Source organism: Narcine bancroftii, chromosome 14 (assembly GCF_036971445.1).
Source record: "Narcine bancroftii isolate sNarBan1 chromosome 14, sNarBan1.hap1, whole genome shotgun sequence".
NCBI classification, from domain to species: Eukaryota; Metazoa; Chordata; class Chondrichthyes; order Torpediniformes; family Narcinidae; genus Narcine; species Narcine bancroftii.
Window position 1 is genome coordinate 33062423 of NC_091482.1, and position 16848 is coordinate 33079270.

Below are 16848 nucleotides of genomic sequence, written 5' to 3' on the forward strand. Positions count from 1 at the left end.
ACTCACAATACTCCACGTGAGGTCTCACCAGGGCCTTATAAAGCATCATCATTGCATCCCCGCTCTTGTATTCTATTCCTCTTGAAATAAATACAAGCATTGCATTTGTTTTCTTCACCACTGCTTGTTTACCCACAAGGTGTCCTGCACGAGGACTCGCAGGAGACTTTGCATTTTCAGTTTTGTCCCTTTTTACTGTTTATTTCTTTGACCCAAGTGAAATACTGTGCACTTTCTGGACATTGTATTCCAATAGCCACTTCTCTGCCCATTCTCCCTTTGCAGCCTCCCTGTTTCCTCAACACCACCTACCCCTCCATCTATCTTCATTTCGTCTGCAAACTTAGCCACAAAGCTATTCATTCCCTAATCTAAATCAATGATATTCCATAATTTATGTTGGGAGAGGCAGCTGGGTGCAGGGGTTCTGACCTGAGAAGCCTTTGGCAGATCTGCAAACACCACAGCCCATTGGGGTCTGTTGCCCCAGTTTTTTTAAGCCTCCCTGGACAGATAAGCAAAAGTGCTCCCCTGTTAGACTGGAATATTTCTCCAACTTCAGAATATAAACTTGGGGAAGCTGGAGAGCATCAGGCAACCCTGAGGGAGTGCAGCTAATATCGAACCTCTTCCACATCTGGCTACAGCCAAAAGAAACGTCTGTCCTCGATCACTGACCAGTTGATGTACAAGGAGGCTCAATTTGTGTGGCCAGAGACCCTGTAGCTCAGTTTTGTTTGGGGTTTGTAGGTTTTGGGGTTGAGAACAAGGTTTAAGTCAAAGCATGATTCTTGAATGAAAAATCAAATTTCATTGGGCCATGGTTCCAAAACGTCCCACTTCAGCTGTCCCCTGGGTGATAGAATAGGGCAGAGGTGTGGCTGATGTTAGGAGAAAAGTGGGTATTTGTTTGGTCCTCAGAAAGGATGGTAGGCCTCAGAGATTAATTAATTAGCAGGTTAAAAAGTCACAAGCTGATGGCTTATTCGGTACCTTCTCCTTATTCCCAGCTCACCTTGTGCAGAGAATGTCAGGATTTGGAGGGATTGAGGTAGGGGGGATTGGACTGTTGGATAGAGTGTTGTGAGAGGCCAGCAAATGTGAATGGAGGGATGTGGACTGACAGCATATCAGTGGGTTGAGGCGCTGACAGGCTGGAGGTCAATGTGTGATGGAGTATTGGGTTCAGCGTGCAGTTGGAGAGGTCCAAGGGTATAATCCTCGACTTGCCTGTGCGAGACTCCCATCGCCCCTTGGACAATGTTTGTGGGCAATAATGTCACATGAAATCGTAAGGACTGACGAACAATGGGATGTGCACAGTCAGGTTTGCAGAGTGACAAGAAACCACGTAGGAGCAGATATTATGTTTCCCTCTGGGGAAAATCCTTCCATTTCCATTGCATAGCTCTGAACCGACAAATTCACTTTTAGTTACAATGGTTGAAATGTGGCCAGAATCTTAAGGTGATCTCATTGGTCCTTGTCATGCAGCCTTTGTGTGAAAATGGGCAGGGTTTAAATTTGTCATCTTGAAGATGCTATGGTTGACAAGATGGCATCCGTTTAGTTCAGCAAAATATGTGTCTGAGTTGGATTACATGCTCCTCTCTGTAGAGGGTTGGTTTGAATTCCTTCAAGTTTGGAGTGCATTTAAAGGTGGTTAAAGGGCAGCTAATCCCTGGTTTCTTGGGGATTCTTGCGCTGTTTCCTGTGCTCCTGTCAGCCAAAGCACAAGGAAGTCAGAGCACTAACACAGGTTCAGGGCCACCATCTCCAAGTTTCATTTCAGTAATTGTACTTTTATCTGAGTGGGATGTGTCATGATAATGAATATGTATGAGATGTACCGGAAGTCACGTGGTATGAGAGGGAGATAAGAACACAAGCAAGAGAACAAAGGAAACAAGAGAATAAAGCCACTGAGAAGTTTACCTGATAAAACTTGTGTTTAATGTTTTATTAACTTCACATTTCGGGCCACAAATGTGACATTGGCGACGAGGATGAAAGAAGCTTGAAGAAAATTAAAGACTAAACAAGATTACAGAGGATTACAGACGACTTCAAGGTGATAAGAATTTTCTCTTTGTCTCAGTACTTTTGGGGCTGGAATATTTCCTCATGGCTGGGGCAGACAGTGACTTTCTAACACATAGTGGAATTGCTCATTTTGACCCAACGGGTGATGCAAGCACTGTAAGTGTGAAGTGGAAGGCATGGCTGGAAGAATTTGAATCCTACGCTGACAGTCGTGGCCTATTTCTAGATACCGGTACAGTTGAACAAAAAGCGCAGAGAAGGGCGTTACTTCTTTTCACTGCAGGACCTGCAGTTCGGGAAACATTTAAAACACTTTTGAATACTGGAAGAAAGGATGAGTACCGGAAAGCGGTAGATGCATTAAATGCACACTATGTAGTGACACCAAATGCTACATTTCAACGCCATTTGTTTCGTAGAACGAGACAAGAAGATGGCCAGACAATTGCTCAGTACGTGACGAGACTACACCAGCTAGCTGTTGGATGCAATTACATGCCAGCTGATTTGGACAACCAATTATTGGATCAAGTTGTACAGCACTGTAGATCAGATAAACTCAGAAGACGTCTACTGGAAAGAGGGAGTGAGTTGGAACTCACCGATGCTTTAACCATTGCTGCTGCATTAGAGGCTGTTGAAGGGCAATTTCATACCATGACCCTGAAAGACAACTCAAGCCAGCAACTTAAGAGGCTCTCACATCGCCATAACCAGCCAAGGTATACGTCGACACAGGACGTGGAGTGTTATCGATGTGGAAACCGAGGTCACTTTGGAAAAGACCCATATTGCCCGGCCAAAGGCAAAGTTTGCAGAAAGTGTGGAGGTAAGGACCACTTTGCAAAGAAGTGCAAAAGCAAGTCCAATGCAGACCAGAAGAGGAAGAGTACAACTTCCAAAGGCAAAGCCTGGGGGAAAGGAAAGTATCCTGGAAAGAAAGATACCATTCGCCAGATAGACGGTGATGATGATGATACCCAGGAGGAACAGAGTTGTTACCAATTTACGTTGAATGAAGTACGTCATGAGAAGGTCCCAGTGATCATTGGTGGAGTGACAGTTCAGGTCATTGTAGACTCAGGCAGTGACAGTAATGTGATTGATCGACATTTATGGGAGAAGTTGAAAAGGAAAAAGATCATCTGTACCTCAAAGAAGTGTTCCAAGAAACTGTATCCATATACAGCAACCAAGCCATTGCAGACCATTGGATGTTTTACTGCAACTGTTGAAGCTGGAGATAAGTACACCGAAGCAGAGTTTATGGTCATAGAAGAGAGGGGAGAACCATTGCTGAGTAGAAGCACAGCGCAAGACCTGGCAATACTTCACATTGGAGCTTGTGTCAATTCAATTCAGTCATACGAGAATATGAAGCAAGAATTCCCCGCAGTCTTCCAAAGAGTAGGAAAGCTGAAAGGTCGACAATTGAAGCTAGCGGTAGACGAAACGGTCAAACCCAAGGCACAACCAATGCGCCGAACTCCGTTTGGACTTCGTGGGAAAGTCGAAGCCAAAATTAAAGAATTGATCGAACAAGACATTATTGAACCGGTGGAACATTTGACACAATGGGTCAGTCCCGTAGTGATTGTGCCCAAACCAAAGGGTGACAAGACTATGTGTTGACATGAGAATGGCCAATGAAGCTATAGTTCGAGAACGACACCCTATACCAAAGTGGAGGAAATACTTCAAGAACTAACTACCAGCAAGGTATTCTCAAAAATTGATCTGAGATGGGGCTATCATCAATTAGAGCTGGATCCAGGTTCCCGAGATGTAACAACATTTGTGACTCACTGTGGATTGTATCGTTACAAGAGACTATCATTTGGAATTAATGCAGCTTCGGAGATCTACCAGTATGAAATCCATCGAGTGATTCAAGGCATTCCTGGAGTTGCCAACATTTCTGACGACATCATAGTCCATGCACCAACGAAGGAAGAGCATGACAAACGGTTGAGGCGTGTACTATCTAGACTACAGGAGGCAGGCCTTACCGTGAATGGAAACAAGTGCCAGTTCGGTGTGTCAGAAATGGACTTCATGGGACACAGACTTACACGGGAAGGACTAAACCCTGCAGAGGCCAAGGTGAAAGCTATTGCAGAGGCACGTGCACCTCAGAACGCAACAGAGGTGAGGAGTTTCCTGGGATTGGTTAATTTTTGTGCAAAGTTTATTTCTAATTTCGCTACAGTGGCAGAACCACTAAGGAAACTAGCCAGGAAAGGTGTACCATTTCATTTTGGATCTGAGCAGAAGAAAGCGTTCACAGCGCTGAAGCAAAGCCTGACAGATGCAAAAACTCTTGGATATTACGATCCGGCGGCATCAACCTAAGTCATAGCGGATGCCAGCCCGGTTGGTTTAGGAGCCGTGTTGGTCCAGATGCATGATGGAGGACCAAGAATCATTGCCTATGCCAGCAGATCGTTATCAGATGTGGAAAGAAGATACTCTCAGACAGAGAAAGAAGCACTCGGACTTGTATGGGCCTGTGAGAGGTTCCATGCATATTTATACGGCATTGAATTTGAACTCATCACAGATCATAAGCCATTAGAGGTGATCTATGCACCTAGATCAAAACCATGTGCCAGAATAGAGAGATGGGTACTCAGACTACAACCCTACAAATATAAAGTAATCCACATAGCAGGGAAAACAAACATTGCAGATCCGCTGTCCAGATTGGTGAAGGATGGTGGTCCACAATCCAAGTCAGAATTGGGAACAGAAACAGAGAGCTTTGTATGCTTCGTAGCTATTCAGGCCACACCGAAAGCTGTGACTACGAAGGAAGTCGAGAGAGAATCCGAACGTGATCCAGAACTTATGAAAGTAAGAGAATGCATACAGAGTGGACAATGGGACAAGTGTACTCACAAGGCTTACATTCCCATTAGAGACGAACTTTGTTGCATCGGACTGTGTGTATTAAGAGGTTGCAGATTGGTGATACCGCAAAGATTGAGACCAAAGATCGTATCCTTAGCGCATGAAGGACACCTAGGTATTGTTGGTACCAAGCAAAACCTCAGGACCAAGGTATGGTGGCCAAGTTGTGATAAAGACGCAGAGAAATTTGTTAAAACTTGTCACGGATGTCAAATTACAAGTAGGAGTAATCCGCCAGAGCCGATCCGGAGTACGCAACTTCCGACAGGACCATGGATCGACGTAGCTGTTGATTTTCTTGGACCTTTACCGACGGGTGAATCAATTATGGTAGTGATAGATTACTACAGCAGATGCTATGAGTACGTGGTGTTGAAGTCCACAACCACTGAAAAAACAATACAAGTGTTAGCAGAGATATTCGCAAGATATGGATTACCTGTTACATTATACTCTGACAATGGTCCACAATTCATTTCAGAGACATTTGCGGAATACATGAGGACCACAGGTATCCACCATCATAAAGTAACTCCGAAATGGCCGCAAGCCAACGGAGAAGTAGAGAGACAAAATCAGTCCATTGAAAAATGATTGAGGATTGCACACGCAGAAGGACAAAATTGGCGAGAAGCATTGCTATCTTATGTGGCTGTCTATCGAGCAACGCCTTATGCAACCACTGGAAAAAGTCCTGCAGAAGCATTTTTTGGGAGAAAAATCCGCACAAAAATGCCAGAAATAAAGGAAATCCGAGACGACCAGGAGATGAGGGACCACGATGCTGAAAAGAAAGGTGCAGCAAAGCTGTACACAGATTCGAAACGTGGAGCGAAGTACTCAGACATCATGCCAGGAGATAATGTTCTAGTGAGGCATGAAACTGGTGGTAAGCTAGACACACCTTATTACCATCAACCCTATACTGTTGTATCCAGAAGTGGCAGTATGGTGACAGTCAAGCCTCCGACTGGAGTCCTGTATAAGAGAAATGTCTCAGGTGTAAAAAGGTACCAGTCCAGAGATACATCGAGCGAAGAGGTTGAAAGGCCAATACGAGATGCTGAAACAGAGAGACCTGATGATGTTCCAGAGGCAGTTACCAGCACTCCTGATGAAGTGACTAGAGCTCCAGAAACACCCGAAGCCGTGGCGAGCAGTATTTCCGACGCTGAGAGTGAACAACCGAGAAGCGACGACAATATCACAGGCAGGCCGAAATGAAACCGGAAAGTGCCCAAACGATACGAAGACTTTGTGCCATAGTTTTAATAAGAACTTTGGGACAGTATTTTAATCTTATATCATAAAGTGCATGTATGAGTGCTGTAGGAAGTAAATTTTATGTAGTTCAGTTATAGTATTACCATTAGTTACGATGTTTGTATGTTTCCGAGGGATATTGATAAGTGAAGGTAAAGTTCATTTCTGATTAAAGGAGGGATGTCATGATAATGAATATGTATGAGATGTACCGGAAGTCACGTGGTATGAGGGGGAGATAAGAACACAAGCAAGAGAACAAAGGAAACGGGAGAATAAAGCCACTGAGAAGTTTACTTGATAAAACTTGTGTTTAATGTTTTATTAACTTCACATTTCGGGCCACAAATGTGACAGGATGGTCGAGTTTCAAGTTCACCCGTGGAAGCCAAGCACATAACCTTGGCTGTAGTAAACTGTTGGAATTGCACAATGAGACTCTCCTTCTTTCTTCTTTGGCTTGGCTTCGTGGACGAAGATTTTTGGAGGGGTAATGTCCACGTCAGCTGCAGACTTGTTTGTGGCTGACAAGTCCAATGCGGGACATGCAGACACGGTTCCAGCGGTTGCAATGGAAAATTGGTTGGTTGGGGTTGGGTGTTGGGCTTTTCCTCCTTTGTCTTTTGTCAGTGAGGTGGGCTCTGCGGTCTTCTTCAAAGGAGGTTGCTGCCCGCCGAACTGTGAGGCGCCAAGATACGCGGCTTGAGGCGATATCAGCCCACTGGCGGTGGTCAGTGTGGTAGGCACCAAGAGATTTCTTTAGGCAGTCCTTGTACCTTTTCTTTGGTGCACCTCTGTTTCGGTGGCCAGTGGAGAGCTCGCCATATAACACGATCTTGGGAAGGCGGTGGTCCTCCATTCTGGAGACGTGACCTACCCAGCGCAGTTGGATCTTCAGCAGCGTGGATTCGATGTTGTCGGCCTCTGCCATCTCGAGTACTTCGATGTTGGTGATGAAGTCGCTCCAATGAATGTTGAGGATGGAGCGGAGACAACGCTGGTGGAAGCGTTCTAGGAGCCGTAGGTGATGTCGGTAGAGGACCCATGATTCGGAGCCGAACAGGAGTGTGGGTATGACAACGGCTCTGTATACGCTAATCTTTGTGAGGTTTTTCAGTTGGTTGTTTTTCCAGACTCTTTTGTGTAGTCTTCCAAAGGCGCTATTTGCCTTGGCGAGTCTGTTGTCTATCTCGTTGTTGATCCTTGCATCCAATGAAATGGTGCAGGCGAGATAGGTAAACTGGTTGACTGTTTTGATTTCTGTGTGCCCGATGGAGATGTGGGGGGGCTGGTAGTCATGGTGGGGAGCTGGCTGATGGAGGACCTCAGTTTTCATCAGGCTGACTTCCAGGCCAAACATTTTGGCAGTTTCCTCAAAACAGGACGTCAAGCGCTGAAGAGCTGGCTCTGAATGGGCAACTAAAGCGGCATCGTCTGCAAAGAGTAGTTCACGGACGAGTTGCTCTTGTGTCTCGGTGTGAGCTTGCAGGCGCCTCAGATTGAAGAGACTGCCATCCGTGCGGTACCGGATGTAAACAGCGTCTTCATTGTTGAGGTCTTTTATGGCTTGTTTCAGCATCATGCTGAAGAAGATTGAAAAGGGGGTTGGTGCGAGAACGCGGCCTTGCTTCACGCCATTGTTAATGGAGAAGGGTTCAGAGAGCTCATCGCTGTATCTGACCCGACCTTGTTGGTTTTCATGCAGTTGGATAACCATGTTGAGGAACTTTGGGGGGCATCCGAGGTGCTCTAGTATTTGCCAAAGCCCTTTCCTACTCACGGTGTCGAAGGCTTTGGTGAGGTCAACAAAGGTGATGTAGAGTCCTTTGTTTTGTTCTCTGCACTTTTCTTGGAGCTGTCTGAGGACAAAGACCATGTCAGTAGTTCCTCTGTTTGCACGAAAGCCGCACTGTGATTCTGGGAGAACATTCTCGGCGACACTAGGTATTATTCTATTTAGGAGAATCCTAGCGAAGATTTTGCCTGCAGTGGAGAGCAGCGTGATTCCCCTGTAATTTGAGCAGTCTGATTTCTCGCCTTTGTTTTTGTACAGGGTGATGATGATGGCATCACGAAGGTCCTGAGGCAGCTTTCCTTGGTCCCAGCAGAGCTTGAAAAACTCAGCAGTTTGGCATGCAGAGTTTTGCCTCCAGCCTTCCAGACCTCTGGGGGGATTCCATCCAGACCTGCTGCTTTGCCACTTTTCAGTTGTTCATTTGCCTTATATGTCTCTTCCCGGGTGAGGACCTCATCCAGCTCTAGCCTTAAGGGCTGTTGAGGGAGCTGGAGCAGGGCGGATTCTTGGACTGAGCGGTTGGCACTGAAAAGAGATTGGAAGTGTTGAGGATGGAGATCTTGTCGCTGAGGAGGACTTTGCCGTGTGAGCTGCGCAGTGGGCTTTGGACTTGGGGTGAGGGGCCGTACACAGCCTTTAGAGCCTTGTAAAAACACCTGAAGTTGCCAATGTCTGCACTGAGCTGGGTTCGTTTGGCGAGGCTAGTCCATCACTCATTTTGGATCTCCCAGAGTTTGCGCTGAAAATGGCTGCATGCACGACGGAAGGCTCGTTTCTTCTCTGGCCAGGATGGCTTTGCAAGGTGAGCCTAGTGGGGAGCTCGCTTCTTTTCCAGCAGCTCCTGGATTTCCTGGTTGTTTTCGTCGAACCAGTCCTTGTTTTTCCTGGAGGAGAAGCCCAGTATCTCTTCAGTGGATTGCTTTTAAATAACAAACTAATCTGCTTCTAATTCTCCTGATGTGTTATAGTCCGTCAACCTCCAGTGATACCCAAATAAATTATTTGTTTTGTGTACTGTAATTTGCCATCTGCCTCCACTTCAAGATTAATTAGTTTATTGGAGCTTCATATATTTCAAAGCGGTCTCTGCCAAGGATTCAAATGGAATGGGTCTGTTATCCACAGAGACCCAAGGTTTTCAAACTTTTTGTTTCCACTCACATACCACCTTAAGTATCCCTATGCCATAGGTGCTCTGTGATTAGTAAGGGATTGCTTAAGGTGGTATGTGGGTGGAAAGAAAAAGCTTGAAAACCACTGTTTTAATCATACCTAATTGACTCATTATGTGCACGGTTTCATAACTCCAAAGGAAATGGGCCAGTGGACAAATTTTCTCAAGAAAAATATTTCAGTAACAATTGGGTCTAGAGCAGTGATTCTCAACCTTCCATTCCCACTCACATACCACCTTAAGCAATCCCTTACTAATCACAGAACACTGATGGCATCGGGATTGCTTAAAGTGGTATGTAAGTGTAAAGAAAAAGGTTGAAAACCACTGACATGGACTAACTCCTGTTTTATTCAACGTCCAGAAAAAGTTATAAAATATGTGGATGTTCTTCAGCTATACTCTGACCAAGGGACATAATTATGTTTACACGATAGACTGGGATTTAGGAAAATGGAAGAGATCTAATTCAGACATATAAAATCCGACAAGACTGGACAGGTTAGTTGTAGGAAGGATGTTCCCAATGTTGGGAAGTCCAGAACAAGGGGTCGTAGCATCAGGATGAGGGGGGTGCCATTTGGGACAGAGATGAGAAGAAATGTTTTCACTCAGAGAGTTGTGAACTTGTGGAACTTTCCTCCCCCTCCCCCACAGAAGGATATTTACTCACACTCCGTTAGATACATTCAAAAGAGAATTGGATGTGGTCCTATTGACTAAAGGGCTCAAGGAGCACGGAGAGAGGAGGAGCAGGAATAGAGTACTGAGGTTGGACCATCAGCCATGATCACATTAAATGGTGAATCAGGCTCAGAGACTAAATGGCCTTCTCCTACTCCTATTTTCTGTTTCCACCTCTGTGCAGTCAGTGCGCCATAGAGAGATCCATGGGGTCTGCGCTGACCACCAGTTACCCACGTTGCTGAGATGTGGTGGGGGGGGAGGGGTGAGAAAGCTGAACACCCAGAAGAAAGAAACGGGAGAAGGTACAAGCTTCACACAAGACAGGACCCAAGATCTCTGGTGGAGTGAGACAACTGCTCTACCCGCTGATCCATTGTGTTTTTTGTTGAATGAAGATGATCTGTAGAGAATTGCTTAGCTGTTACTCACCCTGTGGTGGGGCAGAGGGGTGGGGGGGTGGGGGCGGCGGTGGGAAACTGGCTCTCCTGGGTTAGGTTGATTCATGCATTCTGTAAAATAGCACTGATGGGAGTAGTGTTGAAGTTCGGATCTCACTTCTCACTGTTTACAGGTGAAGCTTTGGGTATAAAGTACCCTGTTCAAGTTCCATACAAGCGAATAAAAAGCAACCCAGGCTCAGTTATCATTGAAGGGTTTCCACCTGGTATTCCATTCCGAAAACCTTGTACCTTTGGATCACAGAACCTGGAGAGAATCTTGGCTGTGGCTGACAAAATCAAGTTCACTATAACCAGGTAATGCCACTTTGGAACTGTAGGGAACCATACATAGGTAACTTTGAATTTGTGAGTTAACTACACCATAGCACCAAGGTATCCACATAATAGCAACTGGAAACACAGCAGGATATTAAATAAGCTGTGAGTTGTAATTGGGTAATAACATCTGAGAACTTTACCTCGTTAGTAATAAAGTAACCAAATAAAGTGAACAAACATGATAAATATAATATAGAAAAGTAGCGGGGAGTTCTAAATAACTTGTTACATGGCAGCTAGGAAGCAGGATTATTTTTAAAAAAGCACTAAATAATCAGTTCAACTGATAATCACAACTGAAAGTGGCAAAGAATTAGTTGGAGTGGTGATGGGTCCGATGGAGTGGTGATGGTTCCGATGGAGTGGTGATGGTTCCGATGGAGTGGTGATGGTTCCGATGGAGTGGTGATGGTTCCGATGGAGTGGTGATGGTTCCGATGGAGTGGTGATGGTTCCGATGGAGTGGTGATGGTTCCGATGGAGTGGTGATGGTTCCGATGGAGTGGTGATGGTTCCGATGGAGTGGTGATGGTTCCGATGGAGTGGTGATGGTTCCGATGGAGTGGTGATGGTTCCGATGGAGTGGTGATGGTTCCGATGGAGTGGTGATGGTTCCGATGGAGTGGTGATGGTTCCGATGGAGTGGTGATGGTTCCGATGGAGTGGTGATGGTTCCGATGGAGTGGTGATGGTTCCGATGGAGTGGTGATGGTTCCGATGGAGTGGTGATGGTTCCGATGGAGTGGTGATGGTTCCGATGGAGTGGTGATGGTTCCGATGGAGTGGTGATGGTTCCGATGGAGTGGTGATGGGTCCGATGGAGTGGTGATGGGTCCGATGGAGTGGTGATGGGTCCGATGGAGTGGTGATGGTTCCGATGGAGTGGTGATGGTTCCGATGGAGTGGTGATGGTTCCGATGGAGTGGTGATGGGTCCGATGGAGTGGTGATGGTTCCGATGGAGTGGTGATGGTTCCGATGGAGTGGTGATGGTTCCGATGGAGTGGTGATGGTTCCGATGGAGTGGTGATGGTTCCGATGGAGTGGTGATGGTTCCGATGGAGTGGTGATGGTTCCGATGGAGTGGTGATGGGTCCGATGGAGTGGTGATGGGTCCGATGGAGTGGTGATGGGTCCGATGGAGTGGTGATGGTTCCGATGGAGTGGTGATGGTTCCGATGGAGTGGTGATGGTTCCGATGGAGTGGTGATGGGTCCGATGGAGTGGTGATGGTTCCGATGGAGTGGTGATGGTTCCGATGGAGTGGTGATGGTTCCGATGGAGTGGTGATGGTTCCGATGGAGTGGTGATGGTTCCGATGGAGTGGTGATGGGTCCGATGGAGTGGTGATGGTTCCGATGGAGTGGTGATGGGTCCGATGGAGTGGTGATGGGTCCGATGGAGTGGTGATGGTTCCGATGGAGTGGTGATGGTTCCGATGGAGTGGTGATGGTTCCGATGGAGTGGTGATGGTTCCGATGGAGTGGTGATGGGTCCGATGGAGTGGTGATGGGTCCGATGGAGTGGTGATGGTGCTGTTGGAGTGGTGATGGTGCTGTTGGAGTGGTGATGGTGCTGTTGGATTGGTGATGGTGCTGTTGGAGTGGTGATGGTGCTGTTGGAGTGGTGATGGTGCTGTTGGAGTGGGGATGGGTCTGATGGAGTGGGGATGGGTCTGATGGAGTGGTGATGGGTCCGATGGAGTGGTGATGGGTCCGATGGAGTGGTGATGGGTCCGATGGAGTGGTGATGGTTCCGATGGAGTGGTGATGGTTCCGATGGAGTGGTGATGGGTCCGATGGAGTGGTGATGGGTCCGATGGAGTGGTGATGGGTCCGATGGAGTGGTGATGGGTCCGATGGAGTGGTGATGGGTCCGATGGAGTGGTGATGGGTCCGATGGAGTGGTGATGGGTCCGATGGAGTGGTGATGGGTCCGATGGAGTGGTGATGGGTCCGATGGAGTGGTGATGGGTCCGATGGAGTGGTGATGGTTCCGATGGAGTGGTGATGGTTCCGATGGAGTGGTGATGGTTCCGATGGAGTGGTGATGGTTCCGATGGAGTGGTGATGGGTCCGATGGAGTGGTGATGGGTCCGATGGAGTGGTGATGGTGCTGTTGGAGTGGTGATGGTGCTGTTGGAGTGGTGATGGTGCTGTTGGAGTGGTGATGGTGCTGTTGGAGTGGTGATGGTGCTGTTGGATTGGTGATGGTGCTGTTGGAGTGGTGATGGTGCTGTTGGAGTGGTGATGGTGCTGTTGGAGTGGTGATGGTGCTGTTGGAGTGGGGATGGGTCTGATGGAGTGGGGATGGGTCTGATGGAGTGGGGATGGGTCTGATGGAGTGGTGATGGGTCTGATGGAGTGGTGATGGGTCTGATGGAGTGGTGATGGTGCTGATGGAGTGGTGATGGTGCTGTTGGAGTGGTGATGGGTCAGATGGAGTGGTGATGATGCTGATGGAGTGGTGATGGTGCTGTTGGAGTGGTGATGGTGCTGTTGGAGTGGTGATGGTGCTGTTGGAGTGGTGATGGGTCTGATGGAGTGGTGATGGGTCTGATGGAGTGGTGATGGTTCCGTTGGAGTGGTGATGGTGCCGTTGGAGTGGTGATGGTGCCGTTGGAGTGGTGATGGTGCCGTTGGAGTGGTGATGGTGCCGTTGGAGTGGTGATGGTGCCGTTGGAGTGGTGATGGTGCCGTTGGAGTGGTGATGGTGCCGTTGGAGTGGTGATGGTGCCGATGGAGTGGTGATGGTGCCGTTGGAGTGGTGATGGTGCCGTTGGAGTGGTGATGGTGCCGTTGGAGTGGTGATGGTGCCGTTGGAGTGGTGATGGTGCCGTTGGAGTGGTGATGGTGCCGTTGGAGTGGTGATGGTGCCGTTGGAGTGGTGATGGTGCCGATGGAGTGGTGATGGTGCCGATGGAGTGGTGATGGTGCCGTTGGAGTGGTGATGGTGCCGATGGAGTGGTGATGGTGCCGATGGAGTGGTGATGGTGCCGATGGAGTGGTGATGGTGCCGATGGAGTGGTGATGGTGCCGATGGAGTGGTGATGGTGCCGATGGTGTGGTGATGGTTCCGATGGAGTGGTGATGGTTCCGATGGAGTGGTGATGGTTCTGATGGAGTCGTGATGCTGAACAGAGGTTGCTATGTCAATAAGTGACAGAGCCTATTGAGGGAGCAGTTAGTAAAGTATCAAGAGATTGATAAATATAAGCAGAGAGACCAAGAGTGGAGTGATTGTGTTGAACTTTACTAAATGCTGATTACTTCAAACCTGGAGTATTGTGTTCATATGACAGACTGAGAGTGAGTGCAGAAAAGAAATGGTGGAATGTCTCCAGGGACGAGGAGTATCAGCTACATGATTTGGCCATCGTTGCAGGGGTTACTTAAAACAAAAACATGGTTGAGAGTGAATCACCAAGGAATAAAGATTCAAAGTGACAGGCAAAAGATACAGTAAGAATATGAAGGCAAACTTTAACCCAATGGGTTTTGATCTGGAATTGACTATAATGGGAGTGCAGCACTGGGTTTTTAATGAGGGAACTGGAAGAATATTGGAGAGAAAGTAACTCGCAGGACTAAGGGAAAAACAATGTGAACTCATAAGATTGTACCATGTTAAGCCGAGGTAGCCTTGATGAGCCCAGTGTCCTCCTGTGCCGTGAAGTCTCTATGATTTGTCCTGGGTTCAAACCCAATTTAAAATTTAATGTCTTATATACAAAGCCCATAAACGTATGAATTGTAAGAGACGCAAAACAAGTTCACAGTGTTTTTATGAACATTTCTTCGTAATTGGTTTCTATCTGTTTTCTTTATTTTTTTTCTCCTGTATTTAGATGTGATTAATTTTTTCAGAGAAAAGAATAATATAAGAATCTTCTTGAACTGGTATGTTTTTGTCATTTTATAGGCCTTTCCAAGGACTGATCCCCAAGCCTGGTAAGGATAGCTGCAATGCTCTGTAATCATTATTTACACTTTATTTCCCATGCGTTTGACAACTGGAGAGTATTCATAAATTAGCCCTGCAACCAGGACCTTCCCTTGGTGTTCAGGGTACACAGCAGGATCTGTTCTGCTGCCTCTTCTCTACATGGCAGTGACACTTTCCAGCTGGATGGGAAGATGGTCTGAGAAGCACAGAAAGAACATAGAACAGTGCAGCGCAAGAACAGGCCCCTTCAGTCCTCATGTCTGTGCTGACCATGGTCCAAATAAACCAAGACTCTGCTTGCGATAGATATCCCTCCAACCCCTTCACATTTGCATGTCTATCTAAAACCCTTTTAAATGCAGCTGTCATATCTGTTTCCACTATTGTTATTTTTGGATCTGCTCCATGTAATCTGTTCCAGGTACCCACTACTCTCTCTGTATAATAATTTTAAAAAATTCTCCTGCACATCTACCTTAATCCCTATTCACCTTAAAATCATGTCCTCTGGTATGTACTGCTTTAACGCCGGGGATGAGAGTCTGGTAGTCTACCCTATTATTTCCCCTCATAACTTTATATACCCCTATTAGGTCTCCTTCTCGCCAGAGGAAACAACCTAAGCTTGTCCAACCTCTCCACGTAGCTCATCCCCTCCAACCCAACCAGCATCCTGGTAAATCTCTTCGGTATCCCTTCCAAAAGCCTCCACAGCATTTTTGTTATGGGTAACTGGAATTCCACATAATGCTTCAAAGGTGGCCAATTTAAATGTCTGCAAGATGACCTCCTTATTTTTATACTCAATGCCCTACCCAAAGTAAGGGGGGGGGGGGGTGGGTAGTTTTAGAATTCCCAAAGTCCTAAAGTGTATTCCTTGCACTTGAAGCTTCTCGTTCGTAGTGCCAATGCATTGACCACCAGCCTGCCTAATCCATAGAAGAGAGAGCAGTAGCATGCACGCTCCTCTCATTATCTCACACTCAGAGTGTTAACTGGCTGAGAACCTTTTTTGAGTGAGAAAATTATCAACTAGGGAAGAAGGACAAACATCATTTTGGTGGTAATTTGCACTTTGCTTCTCTGCACAGCTGGAGACCACCTTTTTAATTCTGGTCACCGGCCCGTGTTCCATTGGTGGAAAGAGTCTTGATCATTTATGCAGTTACCAGCCCAGCTAAACTGGGTGGAGAGATCTCTGGCATTACTGGGCCACACACCACTAGGTAGCAAGAGACTTTTAATCCTTGGTGCTTCGATGGGCTAGGACTCACTTAGCTAAACAGATCAGCACTTTTCACAATAAATGAACTTCTCAACACATTGGGTTGTTTTATAATCCCTTGTATGCTGCCACCTATCACCTACCTGCCAGTCTCCGAACACCATCCCTCCCCATTCGCCACATGAGCTGTGTACAAGTACTGGAACCTGATGTATAAAGGAGGAGATATTAGGAGCTATTAAGGGAGAGATGGAGTAGCTGGGAGAGGGAGTCCGGGGATTAAGTTTGTTGGCAGTAGGTGGATGGAAGCAGGAGGGGTGATGAGGGAGCGTATGGAAAAGGAACAAAAGTAGGAGGGTGAGAGAGAATAAAATAAAATGAAATAAATACAGGAGACAAGGCTTACCAGAAGTTGGAAAATGCAAAGTTAATGCCTTTGTGGTATAGACTAGCCAGGCTGAATATGAAGCTTTGTTCCTCCAGTTTGCGGTGGGCCTTGGCTGTATGACATGTGGGAATAGGAAGGGCAGTGGAAATAGAGCGGACAGTGGCTCAGTCTGTGCTTGATCCCACTGATGTAGATAAGGCCACATGGGAGCATCTAATGCAGTGGGCAAGGTGAGAGGAGGTGTGCAGGAATCTTCGTCTCACCAGGAAGGGCTGATTAGGACCCTTGATGGTGTTGAGGGAGATGGGGAGGAACAAGTGGTGCACCTCTTGCAGTTCCAGGGGAATGTGCCAGGTGTCAGGGAGGGGTAGGTGGGGAGAGCTGGGCAGTCACAGAGGGTGGGCCCTGTGGAAGTAGGAACAGGGCTGGGAGGGGATGACACAGCTAGATATTCCACAGCTAGCAGAAATGATGAAAGATGGTGCTGGTTGTAGAGGCTCAGAAGATTAGGGAACTTTATCTTGGAAGTGAGTGTAGACTCCAGGAAATATGAGAGACAGCTCCACAGTGGAAGGGAAGCCATGTTTCCTGAAGGATGAAAAAATTTAGTTTCAATTGATGCATCATCTCCAGTTACTGA

General features: G+C 47.0%; 1 protein-coding gene across 9 annotated transcripts in view; it reads left to right on the forward strand.

Annotated features, from left to right (window-relative positions):
• The window catches only part of gtf2ird1 (GTF2I repeat domain containing 1), a 235753-nt gene that overhangs the window by 181679 nt on the left and 37226 nt on the right, over positions 1-16848 (forward strand). For all 9 annotated transcript variants that reach the window (XM_069910946.1, XM_069910941.1, XM_069910950.1 and 6 more), the window contains 2 exons: positions 10444-10627; positions 14572-14600. In XM_069910946.1, the coding sequence (XP_069767047.1) occupies positions 10444-10627; positions 14572-14600 (213 nt within the window). The remainder of the gene's footprint in view (positions 1-10443; positions 10628-14571; positions 14601-16848) is intronic.